The sequence below is a fragment of the Sinohyriopsis cumingii genome, chromosome 1, assembly GCF_028554795.1.
Source record: "Sinohyriopsis cumingii isolate HCF-2022 chromosome 1, ASM2855479v2, whole genome shotgun sequence".
Classification (NCBI taxonomy): Eukaryota; Metazoa; Mollusca; class Bivalvia; order Unionida; family Unionidae; genus Sinohyriopsis; species Sinohyriopsis cumingii.
The window spans coordinates 124913347-124936076 of record NC_142961.1 but is presented as its reverse complement, the minus strand read 5'-3'; the positions used below and the strand labels follow the sequence as shown (position 1 = coordinate 124936076).

General features: G+C 35.1%; 1 protein-coding gene across 5 annotated transcripts in view; it reads right to left on the bottom strand.

Annotated features, from left to right (window-relative positions):
- The window catches only part of LOC149807812 (uncharacterized), a 51258-nt gene that overhangs the window by 3872 nt on the left and 24656 nt on the right, over nt 1–22730 (bottom strand). For 4 of the 5 annotated variants that reach the window (XM_089970720.1, XM_089970747.1, XM_089970740.1 and 1 more), the window contains 5 exons: nt 19962–20285; nt 18059–18382; nt 16150–16473; nt 3859–4047; nt 336–1412 (listed from right to left, as the gene is read on the bottom strand). In XM_089970720.1, the coding sequence (XP_089826846.1) occupies nt 336–1412; nt 3859–4047; nt 16150–16473; nt 18059–18382; nt 19962–20285 (2238 nt within the window). The remainder of the gene's footprint in view (nt 1–335; nt 1413–3858; nt 4048–16149; nt 16474–18058; nt 18383–19961; nt 20286–22730) is intronic. The other variant, XM_089970757.1, reaches the window with a different exon arrangement.

Here is a 22730-nt window from a genome sequence, read left to right as displayed (position 1 = left end):
TATTTTATATTCCTATCAAAGAAATACCAATGCATTACACTGACGACCAAATTAATATAAGGACAAATTATGTGTAAAGTTTCCTTTTACTGATACGATTTGTATTGTTGAAATGACTTTTAATCATTCGACTATGTATGATACTCTCTGCAGTCAATTAACACAATAAACGTACCATAAAACGTTTTTGAAAAACCATCAATATAATCTAAATAATACTTCATTTACATTTAGAAATTTCAAACGTTTAATGTTTAATTGAATTATGATTATAATTCTGAATACGTCAAAACTAAAATGATTTTCTGACAGAGAACTTAAGAAACAATTGTTACCTGCTACATCCAGCTGAGTTGAATCATTCCATGCAAAGTTAATGGAATCTATGTCTCTTTTAGATTTGTCTACCATTACAAAAGCGGCATCAATTCCTATCGGTCTCTGATCATCAAAACATACATTTGCTATTTGGCCACACACTCTGTTGTGACCTTGAAGCCCGAAGGTAGAGTCGCTGTCTGCAGGCTGGACGACATTTTTCTTTATGGTAGTTTGTTTGTCTATTCCAACAACATGAGCACATGTTATGAATCCAGTATTTCCCTGATCATCTCTCACAAACGGACCGAGAGTTCCTGCAAGCTGTACACCTTCTCTCCCAATGCTAGAGCCCATTTTAAGTACGGGCTGATAATCAGTGGGTTTTAAAAAGTGCATTGGGGCTCTCCTTTTCATCATACCTAAAGTGAAGAATCCCTCACGGATATCAGTGGGTAAAGATATGTTGCGTATTCTTAGTTCCTTTGGAAAATGACCCTCCCCAACTGGAATCACGCCTTTAAATCTACAATACAAAACTATTGATGGAGTTTTGATTATACCTCTTGTTTTTGAAGATATAACCGAGCTAGCGCTGACTGCTTCTAAATGCGAATGCTTTTCAAACAGGTCTTTTGTGTAATGATCTAATAACATATTTTTTATTTCTGTTTCTTCCTGCGTTAAAAACGTATGGAGATATTCTTCGGTTAGACAGTTGTCTATTGGTTCATTTTCAATCGTATTCCATTCTTTGTACAATACTGGCAGACCAAGAAATACTTTGGGTTGACCTTGCAAGTCACTCGCATAAAAGCAAACCAAGGATAATTCGCCACCCTTTTCATCTCGGAAATTCATGCCTTCCCATACAAAGGTATATTCCTTGCCCAGTTTTGCTTGGAGTTCACGTGCAGCGATATTTAGTATGATAGCTTTTGCTTGCATATCTCCTACATTTAAAACATAACGAATAGAGATCTGAAGAATGTCATTGCGGTTGCGACATGTCTTAAGAAAACCTTCGAGGTCGCTTCTGTGAGCCCGAAGTAGGATTACGAAAATAATTTGCCTCAATTCACTCTCAATTAGATCTGAAAAGAAAACCAAACAACATTACAGCACAATCATGCAAGAACAACATGCTACATGGCATAGATCACATCATGATTCTCCTCTGCGTACAGTTCTAGTATATTGGGAATCACTCGTACGAGAAAGCTAGAACGAAGATTCATTTATGTCCAAAACCATGCAACATTAATTCTGGGTTATCAAAGGTACACGCAAGTGCTATTTGTGAATTGTTCAAGCCCTATATATATATATATATATATATATATAACGAAGGTTTGTATGTTCCTTAAACAGAAAGAGTATTTCTCATCATTCGGTATGAGATAAAAATGTATTTTCTTGCCTTATCCCAACTGTATTGTGATGATAAAATTTGGTACCTAAGTAATAATAAGGCAATGTATATACATGGTTACATTAATGAATACTGAAATTGCATATCTTATCTACAGACATCGTCGGAAGCAAATGACCATAACTGTGTCAAAAAGTGACAATATAACAAATCCAAAGTCGTTCGTTCTACCGATTCACACAAATACATACGAACGCATGTATTTTCTGCAGAAAAGGACTTGCAAGAAAGATTTATTTGAAAAACCAGGAACTTACATATATTTATATGTAATATAAACGATATATAATTGGACAAATAATAATAATAATAATAATAATAATAATAATAATAATACTATTGAAAGTTGTGTTTATTGCCTATTCCATATTACAAATCGACTTGATTAAAAGTTTTTGTACAAGTGTATAATGGTCATGAAAAATCGCTGAAGGGCAACCTTTCCGAATATCGTTATGCATATTGAATAATGGAATTTCATAGTTGAAACAGATAATCTGCAACTCTTACTTTAAATTAATACACGTTCCAGTTACAGTCCAGGTTATTCGATTATATATCACTGTCAAATCTGCGAATGTAGGGTATTTGCTGGAAGCTATATTATAGCAGACAATGTCAAGACGTTTACTACACTTAATTCAAATGCACTCATAATATATTCCAATTGTAAAGTAAGTAAATGAATCCCCAACGTTTCAAATGAAATGACTTTAAAACACACGAAGAGAATTAATAAGTTGTCATCGTCATAAACATGATAGATTGTCCGAACACTAACTTATCCAGATTATACAATCTTGATATCGACCCATCGTATGTCCTCTGTCAAAGTCCATATATTTTCTGGGAATGTTTTAAAACTCACCCTCATTTGTATGTGATGTGCTTGATTCGATTTTATATCATAAAGCGATCAGACTTAAACAGATCTTTCATAATACTTAAAACTGATGGTGAAGGGGGTCCAAAATATTCATTTTGTAACCCATGACAAAAAAGAAAGGATGCTTTAAAAAAACCATTCGTATTCCTTCTCCAAAATCAGGTGGTCATTTGTGTTTTATGATAAATTTCTTTAAAGCAAAGAATTAGCGTTCTACACTGTCAATCCTAGTAAGCTCGATACATGCACGACAAAGCATACCTGAAAGATTTATATCAAACTGATATACTTGCAAACGTTTGTTTTAAAAGAAACGTGGCCAACTATATACACTGAATCCACTTAAATCCAAAACTCTTGCCACCAAATTTATGTTTTAGTTTTGAGAGAAATTCAGTTTCCTCAGGGTGCTGAAGACGTGAAAAATGTCCTTTAATATATAAGTAGTCGGTCTACTTCGGCATAGTGCCATATTCGAGGCCGCACTCGTTGGCTATCAGGGCATGCATATTTATATATAAAAAGAACGTTTTATTAATCATTTTGTATAAAAGAATGCCGTCAGACACGACTACTTTAAAATCATTCCCAATTAGCTTATCTGCATACTTATAGTTATCGACAACGTATCATAAAAGCTGGTTCTTTTTTATAGTACAAATGCATTAGAGTTTGCTATTGTCAGTCCTAATCTATGTTGGCGCTGTTGTCTAATTTTGTTCTTATATCACCTATGAGGTATTTTTGGGTGACTGACGCAGCAATAAGCCTACTACAAGCCTACTACAATATTTGTTAGCCGTAAATAATTTTCACGAGAGTGTGTCAGGTGTGATTTTCTTAACGCATGATCATTGTTATTTCTAAACAAAAATGAACGTTTAATGGAATATAGCAGGTAAAATGCATTTACAAATTTAAACTGAGTTTCTGTTTCAACGGAGGGTGCAGGTAAGGTGGCAGTTCAGGTCTAAAATTGATACTTGGGACAGCAAATTTATTTCTGTTTAAACAGTACATGCTTTTTGTTTTCGTTTACTGCGAGACAAATGATGATATTAAACAAAACATTCTGAAGCAAATACACATTTCGATCTTGAGGGGATGTCGGTAGCAATGGTTCAGTAATGGGGTTCACTGTATATGCATCAATTTAATTACTGATAGCATAAATGACAATAGATTTAAATATATTGATGTAAGGTTTTGTATTTGTACAAACGTTTCTGTAGTGTGTCTTCCAAACGTTTCAGCCAATCCGCTTCCCACGCAATATCTCTGTACTTCTTTATGAGAGATTTCGACTTTGCTTCCAATATCTGGAATGAAGTCTGATCAGACAGTGTCGCCAACATGACGTCAAGAGCATGAATGTCTTCTAGTTCAATGTTCCCTGAGCTTTGTGCTGAAACTTAACGTGTAGAAGAAAATAAAGATTCAAATAGTTTACATTATTATTATTATTATTATTATTATTATTATTATTATTATTATTATTATTGTTATTATTATTATTATTAAAGTATGCAATGGAAAATGACATAGTGTTTTCATTTCTTTTGTCTTCAGTAAAATTACTTATTTGGTATAATATGATCGTAGTGAAGGCGAGAATGGTAATTTATTCTGACACATATCAACAGTTTAGTATTTTGCATTATATCTGAAAAGAAGACGTATACAATGTTTCACACTAGTATGAATGCTTGGAATGAGATTACACCCGACCGAGGAACTGTAGGTTTAAACATTTTGAAATATTTTGTTCTTAATACCTTATTTTAAACCCAATTCAAGATTTCAGTTACGGTTTGTTTGTACTCCTAATAAAAGATATTCATCTGTAAATGTTTATGCCTCATCTCAGAAAGTGTCAAAGGAATTAAAATTAGAACCGGTAACATCTGTACCATACATCGATTGACTCGTGACGTAGTGAAATTGCTCTAAGTCAAATAGAATATACCGAGTTCTTGTAGTGAAGAGTCAGAGTAGGGTACCTTACATTAGTTGGCTCGTGACAAACTAAGGCCAAATTCGATACAGTTTTTGTAATGAATAGTCAGAAAAGTGATGTCAGATGAACTAAACGAACGAAAACGTGTTAGTGACCAGTTCCACAAATAAAGATTAAGTAAAACCCTAAAATTAAGAACGTAACACGTAGTGAACAAATCCGAGTTTAAACATGGAATAATTATTTTATTATCGTATATCTCTGGTAGTCATAAATACATTTTCTCGTCACAGCAGCTTATGGACAATGGTCCCGAAATAGTATCTGGACTACTGTAAGATGCTGTAAATGCACATCCTGAAAAATAAGAGGTTTGGACCTAATGTAATGGGTTCATTAAGATTACAGAGGAATGCTAGTGCGAATCTGCACTATATGGTATCAATATATAATCACGTATCCATGTATTGGTAGATTGTGATCAGAAACAACACAAATTACAGATTTAGTGAATTCGATCCAGTCCTTGAAATTACCGATACAATTCTGAAACTTCTTCCCGTGTATTTTTAGGAGAAATGGACATCTATTGCCGCAGATATCGAGTACACATGACGCATTGTTATTGTGAGGTAACATCCACATATATGTCCCTACGCCATCAAAAAGAACTATGTCATTGTAAGGGAGGCATGGGCAGTCCAGTAGTGGAAAAGAGCCTAAAGAGCAGGGGAAAATACCGTTGTTGAGGACAAATACACTGTACTTTAAGACTACATGCATGCATTTGACTCTACCGGATACGCACAATTATTCTGTACATAGATAACATATGGAATTACACAAAACGTCTGAGAAGACAAACAATGCTATCAGACAAATTCGAATGCGGACATAATTCAATGAATCAAGGCATGCGCAACTTGTTCATGAAGAAACAAGCACTCAAACTGACTAAAGTGCCGATAACTGCAATGCTAGTGGTTTGATCTGGCCAGTACATACATTTTAGGACCATTGTCCTTGTGTAAATTATCAGTAAATACATATCTGACGAGATATGTAAAATTGATTCCGTTGAGAGACATTAAAGTATCAAAACTATTGTCACTGTGTTTTTCTATAACGTTCTTTGCCGACAACACCACCACTTGGACAGAGGAGTACGTTTCTTATCAAATATTATGTCCCTCTGCGGGTCCGGGGTTGTAGAATTGGCCCGACGTGCCTCGCTACGTGTCGTAAAAGGCGACTAAGTAGAGAGCAACCTGTTTGCCGTGGGTTGCGTCCCGTGTCGGGAGAGGAAAGGATCCTGGTAGTTGAGAAGAGGCTTTTCTGATGCAATACACTACTTTTGGCCTCTACTTCTCTTAGACGGGTGGTCGGGATGGGCCCGGTCCCGACAAATCGGCTGGTCACGCCGAGCCCTAGGAAGTCTTTATTTACTCTCTCACCTTCTTTATCTTTCTCCTTGTATCTCTCTTGATACCACCGTTGCCCCTATAGTCTATTCCTTTATCTTTCCCCTTCCCAAGTCTTAGAAGACTTCCTAGAAGACGGTGGCTTAACGGGTCAATCGGGAGGTAATTTTACTGACCCTAGAAACTGGCGTCTTCACGAGTCAATCAAAGGTAATTTTATCAACTGAGTATGGCATCTGTGTATCCCTGGCACTTGAAAGGTGTCTCCTTGTTGGGCTCCTTGGTGGGTGGGGAGCACGGGTGCTGAATTTTAATCAAGCCATCATGGATAATTTCAAAAAAACCCAAAATAAACTTACCAAAACTGGATCAGAGTCAGATGATGAACCATGTAGTGTGGAATCCTTTCCTCGCTTCATGGTCATCCAATCAAAAGACGAATCAAAACCACTTGCTGCTCTATCGCCATTTATATTCGAAAAGACTATATATAGATTAGTCGGCAAGCCAAAAGGTGTCAAAAAACTAACATCAGGCGGCCTACTTGTAGAGTGTGAGCGCAAAGCACATACTAAAAATATCCAAAAAATTAATACCTTTCACGATATTCCAGTAACCTGTTTCTCCCACTCGACACTGAATACATCAAAAGGAGTCATTTGTTGCCGTGACCTAGCTGGAATCAGCGACAAAGAAATCGTCGAGGGCATGAAAAATGAAAGTGTCACTGCAGTCCACAGAACTCGTATCAAACGAACAACAATATGCAGGACACCAACACTATTATACTCACCTTCAACAAGCCAACAGTACCTAAAGTGGTCAAAGTTGGATTCCTACAAGTTAAGGTTGAGATATACATACCAAATCCCCTCCGATGCTACAAATGTCAAAAAATACGGTCATCATGAAGACCGATGCTCTAGAAGCCAAATATGCGGCGACCCCTCCCATCGGGAATCAGAGTGCAAAGCCAATCCGCATTGCGTCAACTGCGGCAAGGAACATCATGCTAATTCAAAGGAATACGACAGGAAACAGGAGAAGGAAATCCAGAGGGTTAAATACACGTCCAACATCCCCTATCCAGAGGCCAGGAAGCTTCTACAAGCTAGAACATCACTCCCCGGCCCATCCTTCTCAACTGTACTGAACAGCAACCAAAAAGCAACGAAAGACGCCCAAATCCAAACAAACCCACCTGAATCCCCTTCCGACTCGAACATTCAGCATTACAAACCCCAGAAAAACTCAACATCGACGCAAACAACATTCAACAATACTCCAACACCAAGATCACCAAACAGTAGAATATAGTCCCAACAAATAGGCAGCAAAAGGGGTCTGATGACCCCATAAAGCTGCACAATAGGTTTGGAGACTTTGAGGATATGGATGCAGAAGAAACTGCTCCATGTCCTCAAGGTGTCTCCAGACCTAACAAAAAAAAATACACCTCCGTACTTCCTCCAGATAAATAACCGAACAGATTGCCTCCGCGAAAGGTCTAACCTAGCTCTAGAATCTTCAATATAAACATGTAAGCACTATGTCTTCAGGAAACATTTTTGAAAGATACGGATAACATCACGCTTAAAAACTACTCCCTGTTTAACAACTACTCTCAGAATGTTGACAGGGCCTCAGGAGTAGTCTCTGTTATTGTGAACAACAGAGCCCCTCATTGCGTCTTCCCTTTAAACACAAATCTACAAGCCATTGCTGTAAGCGTCACTCTACATCGAGTGATTACCTTTTGTTCTATTTGCTTGCCACCAAACACCAACGTAGTACCAACCGATTAAGACAATCTTGTTCAACAACTCCCCGCACCCTTTGTTTTACTCGGGGATTTTAATGCCCATAACATTTTATGGGGATCAAATCACATAAGTGACAGAGGCCACAAAATAGAAGACTTCATTTCCAGACACGATTTGTGTCTATATAACACCAAATCACGACATATTTACACCCAGGAACGGGGACATACACATGTATCGATTTGACAATTTGTTCCCCATCACTGCTTTTGGACTATAAATGGAAGGTCGCTGATGACCTTCACAGCAGTGATCACTTTCCAATCTCTCTTAACAACACCGACGTTACAATTGACGAAGCAATTCCACATTGGAATTTAAAGACGGCCGACTGGGCCAAATTTGAAACACTTTGTACAACTAGACTTAGCATGGATACTGTTTTAAACGACAATAACCCTTTGGATATTTTACTTCTGTTTAAATCAACATTGCAGAAGAATCCATTCCCAAGTCCTCGCCAAATAGTAAAAGAGCCTCAAAACCGTGGTTCACAAAAGAATGTAAAGAGGCTATTAGACAACGCCGAGAAGCACTGAAAAATTTTAATAATCGTCCAACGCCCTAAAATTTAACTAAGTACCCTATTGTTCGGGCCAAAGTCCGCCGCACGATTAAAGAAAGTAAAAGAGCATCATGGAAACAATATGTTTCAACTCCAAATTCTAGTTTCTCTATAAAGAAAGGTTCGGACACGATCCGCAAAATAAATGGAAAGGGGAAATACAATTCCTTTCGACATCTCAAATTAAACAACAAGAATATCAATTCCAAACATGACATAGTTAATATACTTGCTGATAGCTTCTCACAAAATTCCTCCTCCTCTAATTATTTATAAACCTTCAGAAGATTTAAAACTCATAAAGAAAGACAAGGTTGAAATTCACATCGAATAACTCAGAAAGTTATAATCAACCGTTTACACTGTTTGAGCTGATGGAATCTCCGAATAAGGCCCACAATACATCCACTGGGCCTGACGAAATACATTACCAGTTTTTGAAACACGTCCCAGAACCTTCATTAACAGCCTTTCTGGAAATTTTCAATGATTTATAGATTACTGGTAATGTACCAAAAATTTGGAAAGAGGCAACAGAAATACCAGTTCCCAAACCCGGTAAAGATATCGCAGATCCTAACAGCTATCGACCAATTGCACTCACAAGCTGTGTGTGCAAAACAATGGAACGAATGATCAATTCTCGGCTTGTCTGGTACTTGGAAACTAACAATTTAATATCTCCTTTCCAAAGTGGCTTTCGATATGGCCGGAGCACCAACGATCATCTGGTTAGACTAGAAACATTCATTCGCGATGCATTTGTCAAGAAAGAACACTTAGTAGCGGTTTTCTTTGATTTAGAAAAGGCCTTTGACACGACATGAAAGTACGGGATACTAAATGACCTGCACGATCTAGGTCTAAAAGGCCGTCTGCCCTCTTTCATATCAAACTTTCTCTCAGACAGAGAATTCAAGGAGCGAGTGGGCTCTACTCTTTCAGATCTGCACGAGCGAGAGATGGGTGTGCCCCAGGGCAGTATTTTATCAGTGACACTTTTCAATATCAAAATTAATAGCATCACCAAGTGTTTGACTCCTGGTGTGGTACGAACGGCTTCAAATTCTAGAAATCAAAAACGGTATGCATGCATTTCTGTCAGTTACGACGTCACCACGATGAACCTAAACTCACGCTGGACGGAAGACCTATTCCAGTTGTTGAGGAAACAAATTTTTTAGGTATAATCTTTGACAGAAAACTGACTTTTATTCCACACCTAAGGAACTTGAAAGCTAAATGCTTAAAAGCACTTAACCTACTTAAAGTAGTAGCGCACACTGACTGGGGTGCTGATAGAAAAGTCATCCTGAATTTATATAGAACGTTTATTCGCTCCAAACTGGACTATGGTTGCGTTGTGTATGGTTCAGCCAGAAAATCATATCTTGAAATGCTTGATCCAATTCATCATCAGTGAATAAGACTGGCTCTGGGAGCATTTAAAACATCCCCCTGTGAAAGCCTGCTGATTTTAAACCTAGTGTCAGAAAGTCCTTACGTCAGAAGTGGCAGGCATCATACAATGATGCATTGAATAACAAACTTCATGCAATCAAGCCAACTCTAGGAGAATGGACCCCTTCCTACAGAACCATGCGGGAGCAGGTAGTCATTACAAGAAACCGAATTGGTCATACTTATTTCACCCACTCCCACATACTAAAAGGTGAAGACCCACCAGAGTGCGTTTCTTGCAATGAACCATTCACTGTCAAACACTTTATGATAGAGTGTTTTTACCTGCATCTTACGCGAGATCAGTATTACAATGTGCATGACATGAAGGAGCTTTTTGATACTATAAACATGACTCGTATTATAGAGCTCCTGAAAACAGTGAATATTTACTCTAAGCTCTAATTTTTATCCTATCACCTTGTGCAGTTTTATGCAATATATATACCATCCCTTTTTAATACCGTTTCATCATTTTTCATTAACATACCACATTGACATCCCCCATTGATCGTGAAGCTTTATTTTGCACCGTTACCATCTTACCGTTTCAATTTCAACTATTATTTTTTAAATCGCTGGTCGATATGAGACTTTTTATAATTTTTAAAAGATTATATATATATAACATTTTGTGTGGCGCTAAATAGCCTAAAACAGTTCTCACGCGTCGTTAAAAATAAAATCAATCAATCAATCAATCAAATATTATGCGTACCATGAGTGGTATCTTAGGTACATTGAAATCTCAGACCACAATGCAAGAGGCAAATCAAAAGATTTACATCGTCGTGCATATTAAATGAAGTGTGAAAACTGTTTTTAGTATATAGAGGAATATTATGGTCAATATATCTTTTTCATATAGTTTGTTTATATTAGCCTATCCCATAACAGCACAGACTATACAATATTATATTTAGTGCATGATCAACAGCCAAAAATAGTATTAGAGCTTGCGATTTCGGCAATGGTATCTGTTTCGCATGTATTAGAAAATCTGAACTTGCAAGAAAACGTTACACTGAAAATATGAAACATATAAAGAAATAAACAAATTCAAAAGCCTTGTCAGTTTTGATGGAAATGTCCATTGCGGTCTTTTATGTTTGGATCAAGTGGGATGTGTGTATATAGGGGACTTGGTAAACAAATCATTTGTTCCTATCTTAAAATCAGTCTCTGGAATCCAATGTCACAGATTACAGTTGTGTTCATATATATTCGAAACGAATTATTTATTTAAATTATGAAATAGAATTACGAAAGTGCTCATTGACTTTAAATTAAACACATTACTTTAGAATTATTATGAACGCATTCAAAGGCATTCTGGATTGGGTAATTGTAGTACATCAGGAGAGTCAAGACTATTAGAATTCATTTGGAACATTTTATGCTTCTATACTTGTGATAGGATATTTCTGATTATTTGGGATTTGATTGACAATAATGTAAGTAAATCTTATAATTTCGTTTCAGAACTTAAATAAATAAATTGTTTATTGATTTTAATTAAAAGTTTGTTTTCCTTTCTTTCTGTTACTTTGTTTAAGACAAATATGCATGAGTTGACAAAACTGAGCCCGATGTACCCTCATCTGAGTTGCCTATTGAACAAGCAACCTCAGCAGACAAAGAAATTATTATGGACCAGACTAATTACATTCAAATTTAAACCCATAATCCATTCCAAGAAAGGTGGAAGAAAACTGAAGATTAACCTTCTCAGAAAAAGGCATAGATAATGAATGGTTAGTCTTTGATCCCAAACACAATTTTACAGACCTCACGCGAAAACGTTAAAACTAGTGAAAATAAAATGCACATGAAGATCACTCAGTGCAATCGCAGGTAAATAAAACTTCATTAGCATGACACAAGGTTATATAACTTTCAGATAAAATAGTCTATACACTGATAGCTGAAATTATTAAATTCAAATATATTCTGTAGTTACATAATGATTAATGTTTCATTTATTTTTTCTTTTTCACTTACTATATTGTTGCATATACATTTTCTATTACAAGTGATCATATTATTAAATCAATACTTGGATTGGACATAATTAAATTGATTGGACATGATTAGATTGAAAGCTTCCTTGAAACGTTGTTGGGGAATTTACATGATTTCTGTGGTCCATATTAATTTATTTTATTATGTGGTGTTTATGAAGTCTGGACCCATAAGGAAAAATGATTATTAGTTGTAATATCGTATGTTATGGGCACTTTGCTTTTTGACTGACTTTGTAATGTTGGAAGACATGCAGAAAGTGTACATAAAAGAATTATCAACAGGACATGTACTTTGTATTGTCAAGGACATGTACCCCTTTCTCCCCGTAGAATCAACGGTCTTCGCATTTGCATATTGTTTGACTGAAGTATAGGTTAATTATATCTTCCTTCAGTAATTACAGTAATTTAGCGTTTTATTGTATTTTGTTGATGGATTTAAAATCCAGAATAAAACAAATTCTGCAAAGCACAAAATCAGATTCTCCCAGATGTGTGCTTATATGTTTTATTGTTAACATTTGCAACACATATTAAATTTAAATCTTCTCAGTATGGATTTAATGAACACCATATTATCTCGTGCACATAATATAGAGTAAGAACACTTATCATTTTTATTTAAAGGCGATGTTTGTATTATTTGCACTATTAATCAAATTCACTCTTCACTGTTTAACAAATCAGATAATTACTGAAATTAGAACCCTTACAATATATCTATTTCACGTAAAATGACTAGTGAAACAATTGAACTTGCTCCTATGAAGTCAAAATAAATATATCATGTTATTGTGTTGAATAGTCAAAATATAATTTTCTACTGATCTGATAACCAGTAATACATATATATCTTTATGTGCATTGATGGTGGTAAATAATTCCTAACTTCAACTTACGTAATTCACTAACAGGGACAACATATTTCTCTTAAAAGGACGAAAATATTTCCTTGCTTGAATTTGTCCCTAACTCCTATCTAATTGTCTTGATAATCAATAACGCGGTCATGATAAAATTGACATGATGATTTTCTTTTACCAGAGGACTCTAATTTAGAAGCTGAATGGATAAATATAACATTCCAAGCCTCTTATTTTAAATGATGAATTTATAAATATAACATTCAAAGAGTCTGAATAATCACTTTGTTACCAACTGCACCAGTACTGCTTTGCTTTAAACATACATATCAGTGTAAATCCATACTGAGAAGATTTAAATTTAATATGTGTTACAAATGTTAACAATAAAACATATAAGCACACAACTGGGAGAATTTGATTTTGTAATTGCAGAATTTGTTTTATTCTGGATTACCAGTACTGCTTTGCTTTAAACATACATATCAGTGTATGGATGTATTAGTGTGAATGTGTATATTTTAATTAAACACGTAAAACTCTAAGGTTTCCATGAATCTAGATATAGTAAGCTAATAATCCATTTTTGCTTGTGATGAAATTACTTTTCATGTCCTACATAAACATCTATACTGATACGTCTATATTTAACAGATAAAGGCACACATTCCAAGAAAGATATATGATTATACGTTGCTTTAAGAAGACTGATCCATATAATCGGAAACGTTTGAATTAAAGTATTTGGTTGCTCTCTAAAGTTGCGAAACGTGTCCTTTTTAGAGTGATTAAATAAAAGTGAGCGATGACGAAGTAAAAGGTCTTCAAGTATTTAACAAAACTTATCAACCTTGAAGAAAATTCCATGCTTTCCCGTTCAGTCTTCAGACTAGATACTATGTTAAGCAATACAACTTAGTTCTATGCAGATAACTGTACGTCCGTAGCTTCTTCAAAACTAACGTTTTTACAGATGATTAGGCCAGAAAGATATAGAGAGAGGTATGGACAATTTCGAAGGTGAGATGAACTCAATCGCACGTTTATACCAAAGTATCATGTCGGTCGGTAGAAATTGTGACCAGATTTTAGTGTTTTGTATGCTCGTGGATGATAGCGTTAATTTGTTTGTAAACCTCTTAGAATACTTTAAACTAAATCACATTGGTGGAGTGTGATTTCAATCACAGAAACAGCATTGTATTACAACTTTTGCTACACATTTCTAGCAAGCTAAACAATTTGACATAAAAGGCCTATATTTACATATCAACACAAAAAGAATAACATGAGGATTTTAATAATAATGACCCAACTATTTTGACCAAAATATATTATTGCTTCAAAGTCCAAGAAAATAAATAACGGTACGGAATAGAGGGAAACAAAGAGTTGTATTATTGAAAGTCTCCATCACTCTAATTATCGCCGTCTTAAAGTTAAGGAAATCCAAAAAACTCAATATCAAATAGATTGAAAGAAATGAGTACCATAATTGTATTCATTCTAACTTTTGCATCTTCGTTTATTTCGCAAACGTTTATATGAATAAGTTGTCTTGAATCTGTTTGATCCGAAAATGTAGATCTACAATCTTCCATTTAAACTAAAGCACATAATGATGAAAATCTATGATCCTCGCTGTACGGTTCGAATCACCATGACTGAAAATCTCAGCCTCTTTCTTATCTTTCATATCAAAACAATGATAACATTATTATTATTATTATTAATATTATTATTATTTGTTGTTGTTGATTTGATTTTGTTGTTAATGTTGTTATCTGTTATCGTTGGTGTTAGTGGTGATTCTGCTGATTGTATAATACTGCTCATTATTCTGAGAAGGTTGTGCTTTCTTGTTTTTGCTCTACTCCTTGTTGTTGTGATTGTTCCTATTCTTGTTTAATATTTTCGTTTGGCTATGTAGTGTGCATTTTAATCAGTTCTGTATGTTGGTTGTATGTGCCAACATAAATCTGTTTTAAAGTAAATAGTGAAGACAAAATCTATTTTCCTTTCATTCTAGAGTACACTTGCTAAAAATGAAGAAATACATAATCACAATAACCTGCAACGGTATTAATTTCACTAGAAAACTGGCATTTGCTTCCTTCTTGTTATCGTCGAATATGTTAAAAAAATCAAACATACGTGCTACATTATGTGATCAAGATTTCAACTAAGATACTTTAATTTCTAAACTGTAACAAACAAGTTTAGTAATTTGACGACAATTATTTGTATTATATATATAAAATTTAATTAAATTTGATACATCAGCAAATAAGCTTCCAACAGAAAGCTCTTGTGTTTTAATAACAGACTTTTCACTTATAAAATACGTTGGATTTAGATCCCTACAAATTATCAGTATACGTTGGAGTCATGTAGCAAAAGTTCTGCATGAAGTCAATATACCTGTACTCTTACACATTGGGTAATGTATATCCAAATGCTAACTTTGTTAGGCTGTGTGCCTCCTATACCATTGTATGAGGCTATTTTTAATGTATTCTCGAATGTCATATGAAATATATATGTATGTACAAACACGGTGATGGTTTCTAACGCTTTCATAAATTAGGTATGATAATATATTGTACTGTTAGCTTCGATATAATCCTTGCATTACTCTCATATTTAATGACCGTGGTTTAATGTACGATGGTTCTTTGTGCTGAAGGATTATATTGATGTGTCAAAGTAATACATGAGAAATTTCTTGTCCTAAAAGAAGCAGTAGTTCAGGATTTGATCATCGTATATTATTTGCACACAATTAACAAATAACTTACAAACCTCCACAACAGAACCAAAATTATTTTTGTTCAATGTCCCTTCTCTATACTTGTTCAGTATCTAATGCAAGAAATGCCCTGTATGTTATACGTTTCTGTTAAAATTGTATAAATCTAGTTAACATATTGTGATATGTTATCCCTTTCAATTGTATATGTAATGACCCTTTCTGTTTCAATCGGGCATTCCTCAGATAACAAACGTATCATTACAATTGTAAGATAGATCAAGACCTTATTGAAATGGGATGTTTTCTTTTTTGAACTTTGTCTACTTAAGGGTTTGTAGTTATGGAAGTTTTAAAATAGTATAGATTTTATCTCATTGTTATTTATATTTATGTCAGCAACAGACACCGTAAATATACGCATTTTTTGTGTGCACCTACCTTATCTGTTCTGTTTATATGCATGTGTATAGATCGCTGTACTTTCCAGCATAGTCAAAGCTTTGACTGAAGTTTAATCCTTTATTTCCCTAACAAATTGGAGAAAGAATGTTTTAGTTAGCTCATATCGGTAAGTAAGGCTTATGTTAAAATCATTAGTATTTCCAACCTTTTCTGTTTCTATGAAGCGTATTACATGGGAAACGTACCATTTATATCGATGCTGTCGTCTTTGAATCGCGTAGCTGCTGATGTAATAAGAGAACGTATGCTTTTCGCTGCTTCTTCTGATGTTCTTGTTCTTGAATAAGTCAAGCATTTATCAGAATGTGAGTCATGGTAATGAGATAGACTGCTTTCTGGATGTCTCACAGGTCGAATCATCTGACCCATGCCTTCCTTTGAACGAAAGGTTACAGTTGATATTTCTTCTGCCCCGCCAATACCCTCATCCACGTCATTCCACTGAACATTCATAAATATAGGTTCTTCTTTCATACTGCTACTACAAGACGTTTGCTCTTTCGTCTCGTCTGAAATGAAACAGTATTGTCTTTGTATATTGTAAAAATATTCACCGTAGTGAACAAAATAGTTAAGAAACATTAAGTGCTAGTCGTAGCATTTTATTCGGCTGATTTTACAGATACATTCGAATGAAAGCTCAAACTGCATTCGAGTGTTTGTTCCTTATTTGCTTATTGAACGTGTTAAACATATGTGTTGAATTCTTACCATATTGATAAGTTATATGGACCCGGGGAACCATCTAGAAACGGTTACCGAATAAAGACTCGGGTTGTACTGCAGAAAATACAGCCATACCCAAAGCTTGGAACTTGATGAAACCTCTTTAAAAAAAATTACATCATCTTTTTGGATCCCCTTTCCACACTGAGAGCCTTGCAGAATTTTGAATCTAACAATCCAGATATTACAGAAACGTATTCTCATGTAATCGGGGGAAAATATGCTGTATTGTCGACCGCCTAGCCACATTAGCATAAAGGGCAAGATCAGATAAAGTAGACATATCTGCCCTGCAGTCATCGGTTTGCGAATGGGAGATTCCTTATATTAATTTCAAATTTGGTATAAATCCGGATATGTATTACACTTGGAAAAATATGTGCAATGGAGACCCTACAACAAACTTCAGAACATTAAACCCACTCAAACGTAAATTCTGGGTTATACTGACCTACTTCTGAAATGAGTGAATGTAAATCAGGCTGCATCACCTTATCAAATTTCATGATTATAGATAGGATTGTATGTGCATAGCATGTAACAATTTGTTTTGTGGTCATAGCCAAACGCAAGAATCTAATTTAATCTGGTTAAATTAAATGTGAAATCTGGGGCACAGCGACCTTTTGTACCGATGTGGTACTAATACATATGTACCATCTAGTTTAATGATTCAAACATGTACATTTTAAACAAAATATGTAACCAATGTCCGTGAAGCGTGAACTAATGGTCACAGTAAACTGGTTTTGTTACCAGGGTTTGGTATTAATCAATATGCATGCTCTCACCAGGTACAGCTCCAGGAATAACAGTATGCATACAGGGCCTAAAAGGCCCAGTTAAACGTAAATGCCTAACGAGGAATGATCAAATAATTTACATACATGAAGAAAGTTATCCCCAGGAGGAAGGTCCGATGAAACGCACTAAAATCCTGTTGCCTGGGTCTTCAGAATATGCTTCAGGTCGTGAAGCCGTAGACAAGTATGTACTTTTATATGTGTGACGTCTAAGACAACACACTATGTGGATTAGTGGTAAGGCTATCCTCTACTTATCATGCAAGAATTTTGTAGTTTTACCTATATATCTTATGTTATATATCTTTTACCAACTTTTAAACCTTTTCATTTCTTTCAATATCGCAGTACTTCAATGTTATGTTTTCTTATCCATTCCTTACGCGAAACGAAATCTGTACAAGCACTTCCTGTTATATCTATACAGCGATGACACATTTCACTAGATAGCAAATCGTCATTATTAGTCTGAATCGTAATAGGATTAATTCTTTTCTGCTTCATTTTATAATATGTAAAACCTTCTTGTAGGGAACAAAAAGCATTTCAAAGTATATACATATACCATTTATATCGATGCTGTCGTCTTTAAATCGCGTAGTTGCTGATGTAATAAGAGAACGTATGCTTTTCGCTGCTTCTTCTGATATTCTACTTCTTGGATAAGTCAAGCGTTTATCTGAATGTGAGTCTAGGTAATGAGACATACTGCTTTCTGGATGTGTCACAGGTCGATTCATCTGACCCATGCCTTCCTTTGAACGAAAGGTTACAGGTGATTCTTCTTCTGCCCCGCCATTATCCTCATCCACAGAATTCCACTGAACATTCATAAATATAGGTTCTTCTTTCATACTGCTACTACAAGACGTTTGCTCTCTCGTCTCGTCTGAAATGAAACAGTATTGTCTTTGTATAGTGTAAAAGTGTTCACCGTAGTGAACAAAATAGTTAAGAAACATTAAGTGCTAGTCGTAGCATTTTATTCGGCTGATTTTATATATAGATTCAAATGAAAGCTCAAACTGCATTCGAATGTTTTGTTCCTTATTTGCTTTTTGAACGTGTTAAACATATGTGTTGAATTCTTACCATATTGATAAGTTATATGGACCCGGGGGACCATCTAGAAACGGTCATCGAATAAAGACTCGGGTTGTACTGCAGAAAATACAGCCATACCGAAAACTTGGAACGTGGTGAAACCTCTTAAAAAAAATTACATCATCTTTTTGGATCCCCTTTCCACACTGAGAGCCTTGCAGAATTTTAATCTAACAATCCAGATATTACAGAAACATATTCTCATGTAATCGGGGGAAAACTATTCTGTATTGTCGACCGCCTAACCACATTAGCATAAAGGGCAAGGTCAGATAAAGTAGACATATCTGCCTTGCAGTCATCGGTTTGCTAATGGGAGATTCCTTATAGTAACTTCAAATTTCAAATCCGCATATGTATTACACTTGGATCAATATGTGCAATGGAGATACTACAACAAACTTCAGAACATTAAACCCAGTCAAACTTAAATTCTGGGTTATACTGACCTACTTCTGAAATGAGTGAATGTAAATCAGGCTGCATCACCTTATCAAATTTCATGATTCTAGACAGGATGGTATGTGCATAGCATGTAAAAAGTGTTTTGTGGTCATAGCTAAACGCAAGAATCTAATCTAATCTGGTTAAATTAAATGTGAAATCTGGGGCACAGCGACCTTTTGTACCGATGTGGTACTAATACATATGTACCATCTAGTTTAATGATTCAAACATGTACATTTTAAACAAAATATGTAACCAATGTCCGTGAAGCGTGAACTAATGGTCACAGTAAACTGGTTTTGTTACCAGGGTTTGGTATTAATCAATATGCATGATCTCACCAGGTACAGTTCCAGGAATAACAGTATGCATACAGGGCCTAAAAGGCCCAGTTAAACGTAAATGCCTAACGAGGAATGATCAAATAATTTACATACATGAAGAAAGTTATCCCCAGGAGGAAGGTCCGATGAAACGCACTAAAATCCTGTTGCCTGGGTCTTCAGAATATGCTTCAGGTCGTGAAGCCGTAGACAAGTATGTACTTTTATATGTGTGACGTCTAAGACAACACACTATGTGGATTAGTGGTAAGGCTATCTCCTACTTATCATGCAAGAATTTTGTAGTTTTACGTATATATATTATGTTATATATCTTTTACCAACTTTTAAACCTTTTCATTTCTTTCAATATCGCAGTATTTCATTGTTATGTTTTCTTATCCATTCCTTACGAGAAATGAAATCTGTACAAGCACTTCCTGTTATATCGATACAGCGATGACACATTTCACTAGATAGCAAATCGTCATTATTAGTCTGAATCGTAATAGGATTAATTCTATTCTGCTTCATTTCATAATATGTAAAACCTTCTTGTAGGAACAAAAAGCATTTCAAAGTATATAAACATACCATTTATATCGATGCTGTCGTCTTTGAATCGCGTATCTGCTGATGTAATAAGAGAACTTATGCTTTTCGCTGCTTCTTCTGATATTCTTCTTCTTGGATAAGTCAAGCATTTATCTGAATGTGAGTCTAGGTAATGAGACATACTGCTTTCTGGATGTGTCAGAGGTCGATTCATCTGACCCATGCCTTCCTTTGAACGCAAGTTTACAGGTGATTCTTCTTCTGCCCCGCCATTACCCTTATCCACAGCATTCCACTGAACATTCATAAATATATGTTCTTCTTTCATACTGCGACTACAAGACGTTTGCTCTTTCGTCTCGTCTGAAATGAAACAGTATTGTCTTTGTATATTGTAAAAATGTTCACCGTAGTGAACAAAATAGTTAAGAAACATTAAGTTCTAGTCGAAGCATTTTATTCGGCTGATTTTACATATACATTCGAATGAAAGCTCAAACTGCATTCGAGTGTTTTGTTCCTTATTTGCTTTTTGAACGTGTTAAACATATATGTTGAATTCTTACCATATGGATAAGTTATATGGACCAGTGGAACCATCTAGAAACGGTCATCGAATAAAGACTCGGGTTGTACTACAGAAAATACAGCCATACCGAAAACATGGAACGTGGTGAAACCTCTTAAAAACAAATTACATCATCCTTTTGGATCCCCTTTCCACACTGAGAGTCTTGCATAATTTTAAATCTAACAATCCATATATTACAGAAACATATTCTCATGTAATCGGGGGAAAACTATTCTGTATTGTCGACCGCCTAGCCACATTAGCATAAAGGGCAAGGTCAGATAAAGTAGACATAGCTGCCTTGCAGTCATCGGTTTGCGAATGGGAGATTCCTTATAGTAACTTCAAATTTCAAATCCCCATATGCATTACACTTGGATCAATATGTGCAATGGAGACACTACAACAAACTTCAGAACATTAAACCCAGTCAAACTTAAATTCTGGGTTATACTGACCTACTTCTGAAACGAGTGAATGCCTGGTCTTCAGGATATGCTTCAGGTCGTGAAGCCGTAGACAAGTATATACTTTTATATGTGTGACGTCTAACACAACACACTATGTGGATTACTGGTATAGCTATCCTCTACTTATCATGCAAGGATTTTGTACATTTAACGTTATACCCTATATTATATGTATTGTGCCAACATGATGATGACACATATCACTAGATAGCAAATCGTCATTATTTGTCTGAAACTTAATAGCATTAATTCTATTCTGCTTCTTTCTAAAATTTGTAAAATCTTCTTGTAGGGAATAAAAAGCATATATATATATATATATATATATATATATATATATATATATATATTAGTAATATTTAAATTATGGACTGTAGTTATCGAGGTGTCCTATGTATAATTCAAGTTTTATGGAGCGTTTTTTTGTTGTTGACTTAGACGATGTCTTAATATTGAAACTGGGGACTAGAAATATATTAACATAGTTCCATTCATGTTGAGTTTGTATCCTCTTGATGTGAGTGGGGGTGGGGGGTGGCCAGGTCATTTAGGTATATGTTTGATTATCTGCTCCTAGTAAACATTTTCAAGAGTATAAGGTCAACAACATCTCTATTGTAATTCCAATGAATACCTTAAATAAATAATTCATTCAAATTTTAAAGGAATCTAACTAAACGTGATGACACAGACTGATTTTAAAAAAGAAATGAATACATGTTGACCATGTTCCTTTAGTACTTAATGTACAGAGTGTGACTGGGCCCCTGACACAACGAAATGCCCTGGATGTAGGTTTTTGTCATGGACAATTCCATAAAATATTGTTAACATGTTCACGTTTAGAACATTCTAAAGTCCTAATCAAGGCTAGGTCCTGAACTCAAATAAAAATAAACATCTTAAAAATAACAATAGTCAGGTAAACCAGACCTCTAACCTCAATCATGGACAAAGCACACATAAATTAAATGTACATAACAGTTGTCACAATATTTTAGTTTCAATATTTTTTGTTTTCATTTATTTGTTATTCATGTAACTACCCAGTATTCACACTTTTCGTTCGGTGGTTAATTACAAAACCCTCAATGAACTCTCGATGAATTTTAGCGCACAGAATAGTGATTCAGGTGTGCCTTGTCCTATTCACAATTCTTCAGTTTCAGTATTTTATGTTTTTGTCCGTTTTTCATCCATCAATTCGTCGTACATGCATTTATTTTCGAGGCAAAACAACATAAAAATTAATGATATCTTAATGAAACTAGTACACATATTAAATTAATAATGAGATGTACCTTTTACTATTCACAATGCTTCAGTTTCAATATTTTTAAACGTTTTTGTCCGTTTGTCTGTTTATCATCCAAACACAATTCAAGCTTTCATCTCTGGAGCAGACCACATTACGAAGACCACATGATGCTTATATCTTACTTGTATACTTTGCATATATGTACTTCATTCATATAGGCTCTTCTGGATACCATTTTGTCTCCAATCTAATATGTCGGTCGAGTATGAGATCCGCGATGTAGACGGCTTTGTCTTCTTATTTTTCTTTTCTTTTAATTCTTACGATATATAGTGTTGGGGATATATTTTTTGTAATGATCATCTTCATCTGGGTCTTTATGTCCATATACATCTTGTTTCCGGAGCATGCCGCACCAACTTGGTACACACATCTCAAGCATGTTGCCTAGAGGTGTATGCTACTTAAAATTGTCAGCATTCACTTTTTATGTTAACACGGACACAAAG